The sequence below is a fragment of the Arvicanthis niloticus genome, chromosome 16 (assembly GCF_011762505.2).
Source record: "Arvicanthis niloticus isolate mArvNil1 chromosome 16, mArvNil1.pat.X, whole genome shotgun sequence".
In the NCBI taxonomy this organism is placed as follows: Eukaryota; Metazoa; Chordata; class Mammalia; order Rodentia; family Muridae; genus Arvicanthis; species Arvicanthis niloticus.
In genome coordinates, this window is record NC_047673.1 from 45,209,123 (window position 1) to 45,228,186 (window position 19,064).

General features: G+C 46.1%; 5 protein-coding genes across 5 annotated transcripts; all 5 read right to left on the reverse strand.

The window, feature by feature from the left end:
- Window positions 1-200: 200 nt before the first annotated feature.
- Window positions 201-1,568, reverse strand: LOC117721313 (uncharacterized). The gene has a single exon (XM_034519903.1). It carries the CDS (start codon window positions 1,566-1,568, stop codon window positions 201-203), a length of 1,368 nt encoding a protein of 455 aa, XP_034375794.1.
- A 1,434-nt stretch (window positions 1,569-3,002) lies between these two features.
- Window positions 3,003-4,370, reverse strand: LOC117721314 (uncharacterized). The gene has a single exon (XM_034519904.1). The coding sequence runs from the start codon at window positions 4,368-4,370 to the stop codon at window positions 3,003-3,005; it is 1,368 nt and encodes a 455-aa protein (XP_034375795.1).
- Window positions 4,371-5,803: 1,433 nt separating this feature from the next.
- Window positions 5,804-7,171, reverse strand: LOC117721315 (uncharacterized). Its single transcript, XM_034519906.1, has one exon. It carries the CDS (start codon window positions 7,169-7,171, stop codon window positions 5,804-5,806), a length of 1,368 nt encoding a protein of 455 aa, XP_034375797.1.
- Window positions 7,172-8,587: 1,416 nt separating this feature from the next.
- On the reverse strand, window positions 8,588-9,955 carry LOC117721316 (uncharacterized). Its single transcript, XM_034519907.1, has one exon. It carries the CDS (start codon window positions 9,953-9,955, stop codon window positions 8,588-8,590), a length of 1,368 nt encoding a protein of 455 aa, XP_034375798.1.
- Window positions 9,956-11,397: 1,442 nt separating this feature from the next.
- On the reverse strand, window positions 11,398-12,765 carry LOC117721317 (uncharacterized). The gene has a single exon (XM_034519908.1). The coding sequence runs from the start codon at window positions 12,763-12,765 to the stop codon at window positions 11,398-11,400; it is 1,368 nt and encodes a 455-aa protein (XP_034375799.1).
- Window positions 12,766-19,064: the final 6,299 nt, after the last annotated feature.

A 19,064-nucleotide genomic window follows, 5' to 3' on the forward strand; every position in this document is an offset into this window, starting at 1 on the left:
ATTTATTGACTTATTTGTATCCATGTTTATTCCCTCTTAGATTCACTAGCTTAATTGTTAGCATTTGCCTCAAGAGTCTTGATAGAAGTGTGTGCAGAGCCTGACAGCTTGTTCCAGTTCTTTGCTGGGGGTGAGTGGGTATGTCCAATCCATCCATGTCCAGGGGTTGCAGGCCTCTGATTGTGGAGAACATTTGGGGTTCACCTTTTAGAGAAGCGATTGCTGTAGTCCTTCAGTGCTTTGGCCATGAGAGGGGCGGGTCTCTTAGCAGGGGCCTTCTTGCAGTCTCTTGCTACAGAGGGCAGCTGGGGAGCCTTCTGGGTTCTGGGATGGGCAGAAGCCTTAGGAAGGCTGTGTGAATGTGGAGCAAAGGCAGCCCCTCTGGGTCCAGGCTGTCCTTGTTGGTCAGGACCCTTGTGCTGGGTGTGGAAGACCATCTTTGTCTGTCTGGCTTGCAGCCTCTTGTCCAATGTGTTTTGGATGCGGGCTCTGAGTCTTTGCAGCCTCTCCTCTTGGGATTCCTGAAGCTGTAGGTGTGTGGCAGACTCAGGGCTGCTATGGGTTGGCTTGCAGGTCTGGGTCTCAGGCTGGGAGTTTTCATCCAGTTGCTCTGGCTCAGCTTCATCCTTGGGAGCCTGGCCGTGAGCAGCATTCCTGATGCCAAGGCCCTCCTCTGAATGGAGCCTTTGGTGGGATTTCTGCTGGAGATGGGCTGCAGGCCTGCAACCCGAATAGACTTGGGTCTTGTGCTTCTTCCTCAGTGCCCACCAGCAAGTTGAGGAGTCTTGATCCTGCTGAGAGGAAGAGGGATCCAGGACAACATCCGGTGGGAAGCAGGCTTGGCCAGTCGAGGGGGACTCCGGAATGGCACAGTCAGTGATGGGACTCGGCTCCTTGGAGCTTCTAGACTCACCTGGAGGGACCTTGGCAGCTGGCCTCTGCACCCCAGCCAGACTGGGGGATTCCCTCTTCCTCTTGCAGGGAGGCAGGGCCAAAGAAGAAGAAGATGAAGAAGAAGAGCAGTATTCAGCTTGGAGGCAACTCCACAATGAACCATCCCCAGGGGCTTCCTCCTGCTTCCAGTGGTCTGGTGGCTGGCTCTTCCTGTGCCCTCCACACAAAAGCCACTTGGGATTGCCTGTCTCAGAACCTGGCTTTCTGGAGAGGAGGGGCTCGGCTCCTTCATGCTGCCAAGTCTTCTCCAGGCTTGCCCTGGGCGGTCTTTCCTGCACCTGGTTCTGGCTACCTAGGTGCCGCTCAGAGCTCAGGCTTTCTCTTGGATCCAGGTTCTGACTGCTAGGTGCCCAAGGATCGGCCCTTATGTGTGATGTTTGGCTCGGGAGCCCAGGGGACCACTTGGCTACTAAGTCCTTTACAAATTGGACTAGAAGCTGCTGTTTCTTCAGCTGCTTGATGGTCTCTCTGAAGCCAATCTCTGCCAGGTAGTCACACAGGCTCGGCACAGTAGACAGTTCCATCAGGGTTTGGTAGATCTTTCTTTGGTCGGTCTCTCTACAAAGGTCATCGAACAGCTTCTGCAGGACAGCTGTCTGAGAGCCTGACTCCATGTCCCCTCACGAGGGCAGGATGGGAGACTCTGGGATCAATGGGCACGCTCGACTCAGCTCCTGTGTCCACCTCTAGGCAGGTGTGTGCTCACCTGAGCAGAGAACACCTACAGACAGTGGCACACAGGCTAATGGTCTTTGCCTCTGCTGGCATCCCTCTTTTATACTTGCAATGGGGCGGGATCCCCACGCCTGGTCTCTAAGCCACGCCCACTGGCCAACCCTCATCTCTTCCTATCTACCTCCAATCCCTAACCTGAGAAAGAAAGAAGGAAGGAAAGAAAGAAGGAAAGAGAAAGAAAGAAAGAAAGAAAGAAAGAAAGAAAGAAAGAAAGAAAGAAGAAAGAAAGAAAGAAAAAAAGGAAGGACAGAAGGAAGGAAGGAAGGAAGGAAGGAAGGAAGGAAGAAAAACAGAAACCAGGATGGAGTCTGCTCATGTCAGACTTTTTCCAGAGTGTAAAATGGTAACACAGCCATGTGACCTAGAGACAAGAAATTTTCCTGTGAAGGCCAAATTGTTGGAAACACCAACTTGCTGCAAGCCTCTCTTGGCTTCGAATTCCTTCCTTCTTCCAACCAGCTCTTTGCCCATGGCTGTCCTCACAGGTGCACATAACTACAGCCCAGCCACACCTTTGTGATTCCAGGCTGGTATTGCGCTTCTCTGTCTCCACTTCCAGGGTTATCTGGAAATCAGAGTTCATTTCCTTTGAATCTGCCTGCCACACTGCATCATTGTCTTTCACTGTTTTGCTCATTATCATCACTGTTTTTCTCCATTTCCGGTTTCCATCTCTCCATTACAAATTAGAAGTGATTACTCAGTGCTTACTTTATAAATTAGTGGATATGCTGTAGGTTTCCTCAATGCCTTTTGCTGATCTGGTCATGTGACCTTGGTTCCCAAGGACTCTCAAAGTGATGGTCTTAGGGTGGGTGCCAATATGTCTGTGCTCTCACCCTAAGGAGAGATAATATCTTTGGCCCAGTTATTTTTCTCATTTCTATGAGCAAATTTCTGTTTGTGCTCTCTCTGTCCACCTGTGTGTGTGTGTGTGTGTGTGTGTGTGTGTGTGTGTGTATGTTTGTCTCCTATTCTTCACCACACACATACACATAGCTGTACCACACAACACAACACACACACACACACACACACACACACACACACACACACACATAAGCACACTCACACAACCACACAGACAAACACGCAATTGATTTTGGTATTAATTTATTGACTTATTTGTATCCATGTTTATTCCCTCTTAGATTCACTAGCTTAATTGTTAGCATTTGCCTCAAGAGTCTTGATAGAAGTGTGTGCAGAGCCTGACAGCTTGTGCCAGTTCTTTGCTGTGGGGGTGAGTGGGTATGTCCAATCCATCCATGTCCAGGGGTTGCAGGCCTCTGATTGTGGAGAACATTTGGGGTTCACCTTTTAGAGAAGCGATTGCTGTAGTCCTTCAGTGCTTTGGCCATGAGAGGGGCGGGTCTCTTAGCAGGGGCCTTCTTGCAGTCTCTTGCTACAGAGGGCAGCTGGGGAGCCTTCTGGGTTCTGGGATGGGCAGAAGCCTTAGGAAGGCTGTGTGAATGTGGAGCAAAGGCAGCCCCTCTGGGTCCAGGCTGTCCTTGTTGGTCAGGACCCTTGTGCTGGGTGTGGAAGACCATCTTTGTCTGTCTGGCTTGCAGCCTCTTGTCCAATGTGTTTTGGATGCGGGCTCTGAGTCTTTGCAGCCTCTCCTCTTGGGATTCCTGAAGCTGTAGGTGTGTGGCAGACTCAGGGCTGCTATGGGTTGGCTTGCAGGTCTGGGTCTCAGGCTGGGAGTTTTCATCCAGTTGCTCTGGCTCAGCTTCATCCTTGGGAGCCTGGCCGTGAGCAGCATTCCTGATGCCAAGGCCCTCCTCTGAATGGAGCCTTTGGTGGGATTTCTGCTGGAGATGGGCTGCAGGCCTGCAACCCGAATAGACTTGGGTCTTGTGCTTCTTCCTCAGTGCCCACCAGCAAGTTGAGGAGTCTTGATCCTGCTGAGAGGAAGAGGGATCCAGGACAACATCCGGTGGGAAGCAGGCTTGGCCAGTCGAGGGGGACTCCGGAATGGCACAGTCAGTGATGGGACTCGGCTCCTTGGAGCTTCTAGACTCACCTGGAGGGACCTTGGCAGCTGGCCTCTGCACCCCAGCCAGACTGGGGGATTCCCTCTTCCTCTTGCAGGGAGGCAGGGCCAAAGAAGAAGAAGATGAAGAAGAAGAGCAGTATTCAGCTTGGAGGCAACTCCACAATGAACCATCCCCAGGGGCTTCCTCCTGCTTCCAGTGGTCTGGTGGCTGGCTCTTCCTGTGCCCTCCACACAAAAGCCACTTGGGATTGCCTGTCTCAGAACCTGGCTTTCTGGAGAGGAGGGGCTCGGCTCCTTCATGCTGCCAAGTCTTCTCCAGGCTTGCCCTGGGCGGTCTTTCCTGCACCTGGTTCTGGCTACCTAGGTGCCGCTCAGAGCTCAGGCTTTCTCTTGGATCCAGGTTCTGACTGCTAGGTGCCCAAGGATCGGCCCTTATGTGTGATGTTTGGCTCGGGAGCCCAGGGGACCACTTGGCTACTAAGTCCTTTACAAATTGGACTAGAAGCTGCTGTTTCTTCAGCTGCTTGATGGTCTCTCTGAAGCCAATCTCTGCCAGGTAGTCACACAGGCTCGGCACAGTAGACAGTTCCATCAGGGTTTGGTAGATCTTTCTTTGGTCGGTCTCTCTACAAAGGTCATCGAACAGCTTCTGCAGGACAGCTGTCTGAGAGCCTGACTCCATGTCCCCTCACGAGGGCAGGATGGGAGACTCTGGGATCAATGGGCACGCTCGACTCAGCTCCTGTGTCCACCTCTAGGCAGGTGTGTGCTCACCTGAGCAGAGAACACCTACAGACAGTGGCACACAGGCTAATGGTCTTTGCCTCTGCTGGCATCCCTCTTTTATACTTGCAATGGGGCGGGATCCCCACGCCTGGTCTCTAAGCCACGCCCACTGGCCAACCCTCATCTCTTCCTATCTACCTCCAATCCCTAACCTGAGAAAGAAAGAAGGAAGGAAAGAAAGAAGGAAAGAGAAAGAAAGAAAGAAAGAAAGAAAGAAAGAAAGAAAGAAAGAAAGAAAGAAAGAAAAAAAGGAAGGACAGAAGGAAGGAAGGAAGGAAGGAAGGAAGGAAGGAAGGAAGGAAGAAAAACAGAAACCAGGATGGAGTCTGCTCATGTCAGACTTTTTCCAGAGTGTAAAATGGTAACACAGCCATGTGACCTAGAGACAAGAAATTTTCCTGTGAAGGCCAAATTGTTGGAAACACCAACTTGCTGCAAGCCTCTCTTGGCTTCGAATTCCTTCCTTCTTCCAACCAGCTCTTTGCCCATGGCTGTCCTCACAGGTGCACATAACTACAGCCCAGCCACACCTTTGTGATTCCAGGCTGGTATTGGGCTTCTCTGTCTCCACTTCCAGGGTTATCTGGAAATCAGAGTTCATTTCCTTTGAATCTGCCTGCCACACTGCATCATTGTCTTTCACTGTTTTGCTCATTATCATCACTGTTTTTCTCCATTTCCGGTTTCCATCTCTCCATTACAAATTAGAAGTGATTACTCAGTGCTTACTTTATAAATTAGTGGATATGCTGTAGGTTTCCTCAATGCCTTTTGCTGATCTGGTCATGTGACCTTGGTTCCCAAGGACTCTCAAAGTGATGGTCTTAGGGTGGGTGCCAATATGTCTGTGCTCTCACCCTAAGGAGAGATAATATCTTTGGCCCAGTTATTTTTCTCATTTCTATGAGCAAATTTCTGTTTGTGCTCTCTCTGTCCACCTGTGTGTGTGTGTGTGTGTGTGTGTGTGTGTGTGTGTGTATGTTTGTCTCCTATTCTTCACCACACACATACACATAGCTGTACCACACAACACAACACACACACACACACACACACACACACACACACACACACATAAGCACACTCACACAACCACACAGACAAACACGCAATTGATTTTGGTATTAATTTATTGACTTATTTGTATCCATGTTTATTCCCTCTTAGATTCACTAGCTTAATTGTTAGCATTTGCCTCAAGAGTCTTGATAGAAGTGTGTGCAGAGCCTGACAGCTTGTGCCAGTTCTTTGCTGTGGGGGTGAGTGGGTATGTCCAATCCATCCATGTCCAGGGGTTGCAGGCCTCTGATTGTGGAGAACATTTGGGGTTCACCTTTTAGAGAAGCGATTGCTGTAGTCCTTCAGTGCTTTGGCCATGAGAGGGGCGGGTCTCTTAGCAGGGGCCTTCTTGCAGTCTCTTGCTACAGAGGGCAGCTGGGGAGCCTTCTGGGTTCTGGGATGGGCAGAAGCCTTAGGAAGGCTGTGTGAATGTGGAGCAAAGGCAGCCCCTCTGGGTCCAGGCTGTCCTTGTTGGTCAGGACCCTTGTGCTGGGTGTGGAAGACCATCTTTGTCTGTCTGGCTTGCAGCCTCTTGTCCAATGTGTTTTGGATGCGGGCTCTGAGTCTTTGCAGCCTCTCCTCTTGGGATTCCTGAAGCTGTAGGTGTGTGGCAGACTCAGGGCTGCTATGGGTTGGCTTGCAGGTCTGGGTCTCAGGCTGGGAGTTTTCATCCAGTTGCTCTGGCTCAGCTTCATCCTTGGGAGCCTGGCCGTGAGCAGCATTCCTGATGCCAAGGCCCTCCTCTGAATGGAGCCTTTGGTGGGATTTCTGCTGGAGATGGGCTGCAGGCCTGCAACCCGAATAGACTTGGGTCTTGTGCTTCTTCCTCAGTGCCCACCAGCAAGTTGAGGAGTCTTGATCCTGCTGAGAGGAAGAGGGATCCAGGACAACATCCGGTGGGAAGCAGGCTTGGCCAGTCGAGGGGGACTCCGGAATGGCACAGTCAGTGATGGGACTCGGCTCCTTGGAGCTTCTAGACTCACCTGGAGGGACCTTGGCAGCTGGCCTCTGCACCCCAGCCAGACTGGGGGATTCCCTCTTCCTCTTGCAGGGAGGCAGGGCCAAAGAAGAAGAAGATGAAGAAGAAGAGCAGTATTCAGCTTGGAGGCAACTCCACAATGAACCATCCCCAGGGGCTTCCTCCTGCTTCCAGTGGTCTGGTGGCTGGCTCTTCCTGTGCCCTCCACACAAAAGCCACTTGGGATTGCCTGTCTCAGAACCTGGCTTTCTGGAGAGGAGGGGCTCGGCTCCTTCATGCTGCCAAGTCTTCTCCAGGCTTGCCCTGGGCGGTCTTTCCTGCACCTGGTTCTGGCTACCTAGGTGCCGCTCAGAGCTCAGGCTTTCTCTTGGATCCAGGTTCTGACTGCTAGGTGCCCAAGGATCGGCCCTTATGTGTGATGTTTGGCTCGGGAGCCCAGGGGACCACTTGGCTACTAAGTCCTTTACAAATTGGACTAGAAGCTGCTGTTTCTTCAGCTGCTTGATGGTCTCTCTGAAGCCAATCTCTGCCAGGTAGTCACACAGGCTCGGCACAGTAGACAGTTCCATCAGGGTTTGGTAGATCTTTCTTTGGTCGGTCTCTCTACAAAGGTCATCGAACAGCTTCTGCAGGACAGCTGTCTGAGAGCCTGACTCCATGTCCCCTCACGAGGGCAGGATGGGAGACTCTGGGATCAATGGGCACGCTCGACTCAGCTCCTGTGTCCACCTCTAGGCAGGTGTGTGCTCACCTGAGCAGAGAACACCTACAGACAGTGGCACACAGGCTAATGGTCTTTGCCTCTGCTGGCATCCCTCTTTTATACTTGCAATGGGGCGGGATCCCCACGCCTGGTCTCTAAGCCACGCCCACTGGCCAACCCTCATCTCTTCCTATCTACCTCCAATCCCTAACCTGAGAAAGAAAGAAGGAAGGAAAGAAAGAAGGAAAGAGAAAGAAAGAAAGAAAGAAAGAAAGAAAGAAAGAAAGAAAGAAAGAAAGAAAAAAAGGAAGGACAGAAGGAAGGAAGGAAGGAAGGAAGGAAGGAAGGAAGAAAAACAGAAACCAGGATGGAGTCTGCTCATGTCAGACTTTTTCCAGAGTGTAAAATGGTAACACAGCCATGTGACCTAGAGACAAGAAATTTTCCTGTGAAGGCCAAATTGTTGGAAACACCAACTTGCTGCAAGCCTCTCTTGGCTTCGAATTCCTTCCTTCTTCCAACCAGCTCTTTGCCCATGGCTGTCCTCACAGGTGCACATAACTACAGCCCAGCCACACCTTTGTGATTCCAGGCTGGTATTGGGCTTCTCTGTCTCCACTTCCAGGGTTATCTGGAAATCAGAGTTCATTTCCTTTGAATCTGCCTGCCACACTGCATCATTGTCTTTCACTGTTTTGCTCATTATCATCACTGTTTTTCTCCATTTTCCGGTTTCCATCTCTCCATTACAAATTAGAAGTGATTACTCAGTGCTTACTTTATAAATTAGTGGATATGCTGTAGGTTTCCTCAATGCCTTTTGCTGATCTGGTCATGTGACCTTGGTTCCCAAGGACTCTCAAAGTGATGGTCTTAGGGTGGGTGCCAATATGTCTGTGCTCTCACCCTAAGGAGAGATAATATCTTTGGCCCAGTTATTTTTCTCATTTCTATGAGCAAATTTCTGTTTGTGCTCTCTCTGTCCACCTGTGTGTGTGTGTGTGTGTGTGTGTGTGTGTGTGTATGTTTGTCTCCTATTCTTCACCACACACATACACATAGCTGTACCACACAACACAACACACACACACACACACACACACACACACACACACACACAAGCACACTCACACAACCACACAGACAAACACGCAATTGATTTTGGTATTAATTTATTGACTTATTTGTATCCATGTTTATTCCCTCTTAGATTCACTAGCTTAATTGTTAGCATTTGCCTCAAGAGTCTTGATAGAAGTGTGTGCAGAGCCTGACAGCTTGTGCCAGTTCTTTGCTGTGGGGGTGAGTGGGTATGTCCAATCCATCCATGTCCAGGGGTTGCAGGCCTCTGATTGTGGAGAACATTTGGGGTTCACCTTTTAGAGAAGCGATTGCTGTAGTCCTTCAGTGCTTTGGCCATGAGAGGGGCGGGTCTCTTAGCAGGGGCCTTCTTGCAGTCTCTTGCTACAGAGGGCAGCTGGGGAGCCTTCTGGGTTCTGGGATGGGCAGAAGCCTTAGGAAGGCTGTGTGAATGTGGAGCAAAGGCAGCCCCTCTGGGTCCAGGCTGTCCTTGTTGGTCAGGACCCTTGTGCTGGGTGTGGAAGACCATCTTTGTCTGTCTGGCTTGCAGCCTCTTGTCCAATGTGTTTTGGATGCGGGCTCTGAGTCTTTGCAGCCTCTCCTCTTGGGATTCCTGAAGCTGTAGGTGTGTGGCAGACTCAGGGCTGCTATGGGTTGGCTTGCAGGTCTGGGTCTCAGGCTGGGAGTTTTCATCCAGTTGCTCTGGCTCAGCTTCATCCTTGGGAGCCTGGCCGTGAGCAGCATTCCTGATGCCAAGGCCCTCCTCTGAATGGAGCCTTTGGTGGGATTTCTGCTGGAGATGGGCTGCAGGCCTGCAACCCGAATAGACTTGGGTCTTGTGCTTCTTCCTCAGTGCCCACCAGCAAGTTGAGGAGTCTTGATCCTGCTGAGAGGAAGAGGGATCCAGGACAACATCCGGTGGGAAGCAGGCTTGGCCAGTCGAGGGGGACTCCGGAATGGCACAGTCAGTGATGGGACTCGGCTCCTTGGAGCTTCTAGACTCACCTGGAGGGACCTTGGCAGCTGGCCTCTGCACCCCAGCCAGACTGGGGGATTCCCTCTTCCTCTTGCAGGGAGGCAGGGCCAAAGAAGAAGAAGATGAAGAAGAAGAGCAGTATTCAGCTTGGAGGCAACTCCACAATGAACCATCCCCAGGGGCTTCCTCCTGCTTCCAGTGGTCTGGTGGCTGGCTCTTCCTGTGCCCTCCACACAAAAGCCACTTGGGATTGCCTGTCTCAGAACCTGGCTTTCTGGAGAGGAGGGGCTCGGCTCCTTCATGCTGCCAAGTCTTCTCCAGGCTTGCCCTGGGCGGTCTTTCCTGCACCTGGTTCTGGCTACCTAGGTGCCGCTCAGAGCTCAGGCTTTCTCTTGGATCCAGGTTCTGACTGCTAGGTGCCCAAGGATCGGCCCTTATGTGTGATGTTTGGCTCGGGAGCCCAGGGGACCACTTGGCTACTAAGTCCTTTACAAATTGGACTAGAAGCTGCTGTTTCTTCAGCTGCTTGATGGTCTCTCTGAAGCCAATCTCTGCCAGGTAGTCACACAGGCTCGGCACAGTAGACAGTTCCATCAGGGTTTGGTAGATCTTTCTTTGGTCGGTCTCTCTACAAAGGTCATCGAACAGCTTCTGCAGGACAGCTGTCTGAGAGCCTGACTCCATGTCCCCTCACGAGGGCAGGATGGGAGACTCTGGGATCAATGGGCACGCTCGACTCAGCTCCTGTGTCCACCTCTAGGCAGGTGTGTGCTCACCTGAGCAGAGAACACCTACAGACAGTGGCACACAGGCTAATGGTCTTTGCCTCTGCTGGCATCCCTCTTTTATACTTGCAATGGGGCGGGATCCCCACGCCTGGTCTCTAAGCCACGCCCACTGGCCAACCCTCATCTCTTCCTATCTACCTCCAATCCCTAACCTGAGAAAGAAAGAAGGAAGGAAAGAAAGAAGGAAAGAGAAAGAAAGAAAGAAAGAAAGAAAGAAAGAAAGAAAGAAAGAAAGAAAGAAAGAAAGAAAGAAAAAAGGAAGGACAGAAGGAAGGAAGGAAGGAAGGAAGGAAGGAAGGAAGGAAGGAAGAAAAACAGAAACCAGGATGGAGTCTGCTCATGTCAGACTTTTTCCAGAGTGTAAAATGGTAACACAGCCATGTGACCTAGAGACAAGAAATTTTCCTGTGAAGGCCAAATTGTTGGAAACACCAACTTGCTGCAAGCCTCTCTTGGCTTCGAATTCCTTCCTTCTTCCAACCAGCTCTTTGCCCATGGCTGTCCTCACAGGTGCACATAACTACAGCCCAGCCACACCTTTGTGATTCCAGGCTGGTATTGGGCTTCTCTGTCTCCACTTCCAGGGTTATCTGGAAATCAGAGTTCATTTCCTTTGAATCTGCCTGCCACACTGCATCATTGTCTTTCACTGTTTTGCTCATTATCATCACTGTTTTTCTCCATTTCCGGTTTCCATCTCTCCATTACAAATTAGAAGTGATTACTCAGTGCTTACTTTATAAATTAGTGGATATGCTGTAGGTTTCCTCAATGCCTTTTGCTGATCTGGTCATGTGACCTTGGTTCCCAAGGACTCTCAAAGTGATGGTCTTAGGGTGGGTGCCAATATGTCTGTGCTCTCACCCTAAGGAGAGATAATATCTTTGGCCCAGTTATTTTTCTCATTTCTATGAGCAAATTTCTGTTTGTGCTCTCTCTGTCCACCTGTGTGTGTGTGTGTGTGTGTGTGTGTGTGTGTGTGTGTGTGTATGTTTGTCTCCTATTCTTCACCACACACATACACATAGCTGTACCACACAACACAACACACACACACACACACACACACACACACACACACACATAAGCACACTCACACAACCACACAGACAAACACGCAATTGATTTTGGTATTAATTTATTGACTTATTTGTATCCATGTTTATTCCCTCTTAGATTCACTAGCTTAATTGTTAGCATTTGCCTCAAGAGTCTTGATAGAAGTGTGTGCAGAGCCTGACAGCTTGTGCCAGTTCTTTGCTGTGGGGGTGAGTGGGTATGTCCAATCCATCCATGTCCAGGGGTTGCAGGCCTCTGATTGTGGAGAACATTTGGGGTTCACCTTTTAGAGAAGCGATTGCTGTAGTCCTTCAGTGCTTTGGCCATGAGAGGGGCGGGTCTCTTAGCAGGGGCCTTCTTGCAGTCTCTTGCTACAGAGGGCAGCTGGGGAGCCTTCTGGGTTCTGGGATGGGCAGAAGCCTTAGGAAGGCTGTGTGAATGTGGAGCAAAGGCAGCCCCTCTGGGTCCAGGCTGTCCTTGTTGGTCAGGACCCTTGTGCTGGGTGTGGAAGACCATCTTTGTCTGTCTGGCTTGCAGCCTCTTGTCCAATGTGTTTTGGATGCGGGCTCTGAGTCTTTGCAGCCTCTCCTCTTGGGATTCCTGAAGCTGTAGGTGTGTGGCAGACTCAGGGCTGCTATGGGTTGGCTTGCAGGTCTGGGTCTCAGGCTGGGAGTTTTCATCCAGTTGCTCTGGCTCAGCTTCATCCTTGGGAGCCTGGCCGTGAGCAGCATTCCTGATGCCAAGGCCCTCCTCTGAATGGAGCCTTTGGTGGGATTTCTGCTGGAGATGGGCTGCAGGCCTGCAACCCGAATAGACTTGGGTCTTGTGCTTCTTCCTCAGTGCCCACCAGCAAGTTGAGGAGTCTTGATCCTGCTGAGAGGAAGAGGGATCCAGGACAACATCCGGTGGGAAGCAGGCTTGGCCAGTCGAGGGGGACTCCGGAATGGCACAGTCAGTGATGGGACTCGGCTCCTTGGAGCTTCTAGACTCACCTGGAGGGACCTTGGCAGCTGGCCTCTGCACCCCAGCCAGACTGGGGGATTCCCTCTTCCTCTTGCAGGGAGGCAGGGCCAAAGAAGAAGAAGATGAAGAAGAAGAGCAGTATTCAGCTTGGAGGCAACTCCACAATGAACCATCCCCAGGGGCTTCCTCCTGCTTCCAGTGGTCTGGTGGCTGGCTCTTCCTGTGCCCTCCACACAAAAGCCACTTGGGATTGCCTGTCTCAGAACCTGGCTTTCTGGAGAGGAGGGGCTCGGCTCCTTCATGCTGCCAAGTCTTCTCCAGGCTTGCCCTGGGCGGTCTTTCCTGCACCTGGTTCTGGCTACCTAGGTGCCGCTCAGAGCTCAGGCTTTCTCTTGGATCCAGGTTCTGACTGCTAGGTGCCCAAGGATCGGCCCTTATGTGTGATGTTTGGCTCGGGAGCCCAGGGGACCACTTGGCTACTAAGTCCTTTACAAATTGGACTAGAAGCTGCTGTTTCTTCAGCTGCTTGATGGTCTCTCTGAAGCCAATCTCTGCCAGGTAGTCACACAGGCTCGGCACAGTAGACAGTTCCATCAGGGTTTGGTAGATCTTTCTTTGGTCGGTCTCTCTACAAAGGTCATCGAACAGCTTCTGCAGGACAGCTGTCTGAGAGCCTGACTCCATGTCCCCTCACGAGGGCAGGATGGGAGACTCTGGGATCAATGGGCACGCTCGACTCAGCTCCTGTGTCCACCTCTAGGCAGGTGTGTGCTCACCTGAGCAGAGAACACCTACAGACAGTGGCACACAGGCTAATGGTCTTTGCCTCTGCTGGCATCCCTCTTTTATACTTGCAATGGGGCGGGATCCCCACGCCTGGTCTCTAAGCCACGCCCACTGGCCAACCCTCATCTCTTCCTATCTACCTCCAATCCCTAACCTGAGAAAGAAAGAAGGAAGGAAAGAAAGAAGGAAAGAGAAAGAAAGAAAGAAAGAAAGAAAGAAAGAAAGAAAGAAAGAAAGAAAGAAAGAAAGAAAGAAAAAAAGGAAGGACAGAAGGAAGGAAGGAAGGAAGGAAGGAAGGAAGGAAGGAAGGAAGGAAGAAAAACAGAAACCAGGATGGAGTCTGCTCATGTCAGACTTTTTCCAGAGTGTAAAATGGTAACACAGCCATGTGACCTAGAGACAAGAAATTTTCCTGTGAAGGCCAAATTGTTGGAAACACCAACTTGCTGCAAGCCTCTCTTGGCTTCGAATTCCTTCCTTCTTCCAACCAGCTCTTTGCCCATGGCTGTCCTCACAGGTGCACATAACTACAGCCCAGCCACACCTTTGTGATTCCAGGCTGGTATTGGGCTTCTCTGTCTCCACTTCCAGGGTTATCTGGAAATCAGAGTTCATTTCCTTTGAATCTGCCTGCCACACTGCATCATTGTCTTTCACTGTTTTGCTCATTATCATCACTGTTTTTCTCCTTTTCCGGTTTCCATCTCTCCATTACAAATTAGAAGTGATTACTCAGTGCTTACTTTATAAATTAGTGGATATGCTGTAGGTTTCCTCAATGCCTTTTGCTGATCTGGTCATGTGACCTTGGTTCCCAAGGACTCTCAAAGTGATGGTCTTAGGGTGGGTGCCAATATGTCTGTGCTCTCACCCTAAGGGGAGATAATATCTTTGGCTCAGTTATTTTTCTCATTTCTATGAGCGAATTTCTGTTTGTGCTCTCTCTGTCCACCTGTGTGTGTGTGTGTGTGTGTGTGTGTGTGTGTGTGTGTATGTGTCCTATTCTTCACCACACACATACACATAGCTGTACCACACAACACAACACACACACATACACTCACACAACCACACAGACAAACACGCAATTGATTTTGGTATTAATTTATTGACTTATTTTTATCCATGTTTTTTCCTTCTTAGATCCACTAGCTTAGACACAGTATCAGAGGCTTATCAATTTATGCTTCCCTGAACCCCACTTCAAATATCTCAACACCCATAATCTGCTTGAAGAAGTTAATGAAGAGTCAGCGCCCCTGTTCCCTGTGTTTGGGGACTGAAGTGGTTAATATTGGGCTGTTTTTATAGGGAAAAGTACTGGTTTTGGTGGAACAGCGAGGATTAGCTAGGATTTGTTGCATAGCCATTATATACTGGTAGAAATATTTATAATTGTTATTAAGATGATGTTATAATTTCTTAAATGGTACAAACTTGATTTCAAGTTTAAGGTTTTTATTGGTTTGAGCTTTTTACAAATATAAAAGTGAGATGAATATTTTTACTATCATAAGTATTGCACCTGTATAACACATTTAGGAATACAAGGCTTAGACCCAGTCCTTCTTTAACATTTTTAATTTATTTGAGATGGTTAGACTATGAGTTAAGGGCCTATAGCAAATTCATGACTTTGAGTTTATTGTTAGGGAGTTTTCTGTATTTTCTTTAGAAATAGCTGAGAGGAGTTAACAGACAACAGCCCAGATAGCCTTACATGGATAGTTGGTTTTCAAAACATCAGAAATCCACAGAATTGTGTTATAAACATTTTGGTATTAATGTTCATTTTGATTAGAGACCTGTATGCTCCTGACAGCTTCCTGTCTTGTATTCCAAAAAGAACTTGAGCATCTTTGGAGTTATTCCAATTGTGGTGAGACAGCCACTAGGCAAGAATTGCCTCTTTCCATCTACAGACAAAATACTGTCCAGAAAAGACACACTTGCAGAATAGTCGACTGATTATATCTGCCAAGACAGAGTTATCAGCCCTTAATAATTCTGTATCACTAGGTCTGTCACATGATCCTGGGCCAGAAGGCTGAGGATCAGATGCTCCAAAATTCTGTAGTATAGGGACTGTCCAGGTGTCCAGTGGTCTCTACAAATTGGCTATGTTTTAGAAGCTATGGTTTGTGCTTCCCATAATCTCAGTTAACTCAGCCATTCTGGATTTCTGATGGTGTTGAAAACTTATAGTCTCATAGCCAATCCTTGCTATTTACTTTGAGAGAAAACGTTTGAGAGGATGGCTTTCAGCTGACATTCATTTTAAGGCCAAGAAAAAATAGCCAGGTTCAGAACTAAGTCTTTTATTTAGGAGAGATGACAGAGTTTCTGCTTAGTCAACAAAATTATGGCCTGGGTATTAGGTATATCTTACATCTTACTGACATAAATTAGTATAGTTATGCTCTAACTGTATTTTGAGAGAAAAGTTTTATTTCAACAGGAAGGGTGATATGTAGGAGTAGCTAAGGTGGGAGGAGTACAGAGAGGAGGAGTAAGGGGAGGAGGAGGAGAAGGAAAGGAAGAGCTATGTAATGTGAGAGAAAGAGAGAGGGGGGCCAGACATGGAGGCGGATATTCACATGTTTCTTCCAGTCAAGATAGTTGATATACCTAGACTGGGTATTAGGTTACACTTCTGATTGATATTGAGCATTACCAAACTTATAAAGCCTTTGGTTAACATTTTTAAAAAATTGTAGAAAAGCAAAAAGGAGAAGGGGGTATGGGATAGGTGTTTTCTAGGGAGGGGAATTGGGGAAAGGGGATGGCATCTGAAATGTAAATAAAATATCCAATAAAAAAACATAAAAAATTGTATAAAAGCAAAAAGGAGAAAGGGGTATGGGATAAGGGTTTTCTAGCGAGAGGAAATGGGGAAAGGGGGTGGCATCTGAAATGTAAATAAAATATCCAATCAAAATAGTAAATATAGAAGCTAGTTGTCTTATGCCTGAGCATCTGAGAGAGACCTATTATAGAGAACTATTATAGGCCTATTATAGCTTCTGTATATATAATGATGAAACTCTAATTTCATCTTTATTACAATACTTAAAATCTTGACTCTAATGTTTAAGGTCTCAAATTTTCTATAAAATTAAGTTTTAAGTAGATAAAATTACAATACATTCTGAGATCAAATTATTGAATGTGAATATATTTACATAAAGAATAACAGCTAAATGACCTAATTAAATATACAAATAAAGATAGTGTCTCTAGTCTTTCAAATTAAAGTATCTACTTTCTCAGTCTAATAATACATGATATTAAAGATAAATAAAAGCAATGAAATACAAAAAAAAGAAAAAAGAAAGAAGGAAAGAAAGGAAGAAAGAAAGAAAGGAAGAAAGAAAGAAAGAAAGAAAGAAAGAAAGAAAGAAAGAAAGAAATCTTCATTATCATGGTCCATCTGTTGAGGGTTATAATAGTTCTCAGAAAAGTGTTTCCTAACTTAAAACACAATTTGTTTTGCAGATTAGTATGTGACTTGTAGTTGATATCTTGTATTCCCAGATATCTTTGGATACTATATGTTAATATCAACAGGAAACAACCTTAAAAAGAAATATTTTTACCAGGAGAGAAACATTTAATAGATAGGATAGGTTTTGATATTTCAGATTTTAGGATAGTGTTTTTTAAATTTTGGGTTTTTTTTATTTGAAGAAATAAACTAATTTCATTTATCTGCAAAAAATATTTTAATGTTTGTTTATATTATCAAATTTCAAGGTTGAGTATCAATAATGTAACACTTATACTAAATTACAGCCATTGATTATAAGCAACATTTTGCAATAATTTCTATGTGAATTAATGTGTGTCATAGTATTAAGAAATACTAAATTTTGAGGACTCTAAAATTAAAGTATAGTGTAAGAATCAAGTATAATTTCACAGGAACATATTGGTATGATTTTTTCTATTTAGATAGTACTATTATTAACATATTAATTCTTATTGGTACCTTGTTCTTTTTAGGCAAATAAAGATTGTTACATGACAAACAGGAGTAATTTTACTATATTACTTTTAGAAATTTGCATAAATATTAATTTCTTCTTTGATTTGATTTATCTATTCTTTCCTAAAAGACACTGTGAAATTTATCATCTAGAATGGCAAAAACACTGGTAAACTGAGATTTTTCCCCCATTAATATGAAGAATATAAAACTAAATCTCTAGGTACTAAATCTTAAGTTTTCAAGCAACAGTAATTTTTATTGTAGATGTTTTCCTAGCCAGTCACTGAATACTTAATTGTAATTGCTATAGAGAGAGGTTGTGGGCTGGAGAGCACTAACTGCTGTTACAGAATTCCTGAGTTCAATTCCCAGCAACCACATGGTAGCTGACAACCATCTGTAATGGTTATCTGTAATAAGATCTTGCTGCCCTCTTCTAGTGTGTCTGAAGACAGCTAAAATGTACTCACACGAATAAAATAAATAAATCTTATAAAACAGCCTGGCATTGGTGGCACATGACTTCAATCCCAGCACTTGGGAGGCAGAGGCAGATTTCTGAGTTAAAGGCCAGCCTGGTGTATAGAATGAGTTCCAGGATAGAGTGAGTTCCAGGACAGCCAGGGCTACAAAGAGAAAGCCTGTCTCAAAAACTCGAGAGAGAGAGAGAGAGAGAGAGAGAGAGAGAGAGAGAGAGAGAGAGGTTATTTTCATTTGTGACTCAAGGGGAAGAAGAATTCATTTGAGTTCTGCCTAAAACAAATGGAATTGCAAAGCTGCTGTGAATGACTCTAGTTTATTCATTTCCAAATTCAAATTTTAATCTTATGAACTACAATATTTAACCCTTTACTCTATACTCAAGAATTTCTGAAAACATTTCAATTGATTTTTAGCTTTAAAATTTTCACTTGAGATATATGCATTTAGTTCTTTTTGATAAATCTCCTAAGCCTCAAATATGAATAAATTGTAGTATTTGTCAATTGTTTAAAGGTAAAGTGAATTGTGTTTATTTTTTTAAATGAACAATTAATTTAAACAAATGTCATTTGAAAATATTTGAGCAGACAGTATAGTGCTTTGGCATAAGCACAGATCTATTGATATGTCAAATATCTTAGAATGAATACATTGCTTTTTCTTATTTTTCTCTCATAGGTGGTATATTTTAGCTAGAGACTTTTACATGAAATATAGTGTAAGTATCCATTTAATTACATATCTTTCCTCTCCAAATGAATTGTAAACAATTAGTAATTGTCTCCTGACAATTTATTTTACAAAAGAAATACGTCACCTAATTCCTGTTATGACTTGAGAAGGTCTACAGTATGAACATACCTGCATTGAGAACATAGGAGTGTGCATGTTATTATTTTTTTTTTTTGCTTTTTTCATTTCTTTTACTCATATTGGAAATACATTTATTGTCATAAATATGTCCTGATTATATTGTTTCTTCCTCCACTTCTCTCAGCACTTCCCCACCTGACATCACATCTGGATCCACCTCTTTCTGCCTCTCATTACAAATCAAACAGATGATAATAAAATAAAATAAAATAAAATAAAATAAAATAAAATAATGAAACAAAGAGAATGAAAGAAGCCCAAAGGAGGCACAGGAAAGAGAGATGTCCATGTTCACACACTCAGTAACTCTGTAAAACCACTAACCTGCAAGCCAGCCCTACTCTGTGGGGCTAGATTAGTAGAAAGATATTGTTTAAATTTGGTTATTATCATGGACTGTTGGGAGCCGACTCCTAGCAGAAAGCAGCTATTATCTTTGCAGACATATGGAACCATATACCCTCACTTGTTTTCAACAGCCTACAACATTTGGGCACACTCTGATAAACATCTTGTTTTTTCCACATATCTTATTTTGCTCTTTGGTGCCCCCAGCTGCAAGGTGCATGTGGTATCCATGCCTACAAGGCACGTGGCAAAGTGTATAAATACCCATGATTTTCTTTGAATAAATGAGGACTTATTTATAATAAGGACTTTATTTATAAATGAGAGACTTGATCAGACCCTCTGACTTGTTTCCATTCTTTGGGTCTCTTTCTCCTCCATCCCCATTCTCTCTCTTGCTAGACCCTGACCCATGGATGAGACCAGCAGCTGGGGCTGGAACACAGTGGACCCCAAGCATGGAGCAGTACGGTCTCCAACAAGAGACTATCTTGCTTTCTCCATC

What these genes read in the sequence shown, in the direction of transcription:
- LOC117721313 (XM_034519903.1), bottom strand. Translation starts at nt 1,568, where the DNA reads ATGGAGTCAGGCTCTCAGACAGCTGTCCTGCAGAAGCTGTTCGATGAC.
- LOC117721314 (XM_034519904.1), bottom strand. Translation starts at nt 4,370, where the DNA reads ATGGAGTCAGGCTCTCAGACAGCTGTCCTGCAGAAGCTGTTCGATGAC.
- LOC117721315 (XM_034519906.1), bottom strand. Translation starts at nt 7,171, where the DNA reads ATGGAGTCAGGCTCTCAGACAGCTGTCCTGCAGAAGCTGTTCGATGAC.
- LOC117721316 (XM_034519907.1), bottom strand. Translation starts at nt 9,955, where the DNA reads ATGGAGTCAGGCTCTCAGACAGCTGTCCTGCAGAAGCTGTTCGATGAC.
- LOC117721317 (XM_034519908.1), bottom strand. Translation starts at nt 12,765, where the DNA reads ATGGAGTCAGGCTCTCAGACAGCTGTCCTGCAGAAGCTGTTCGATGAC.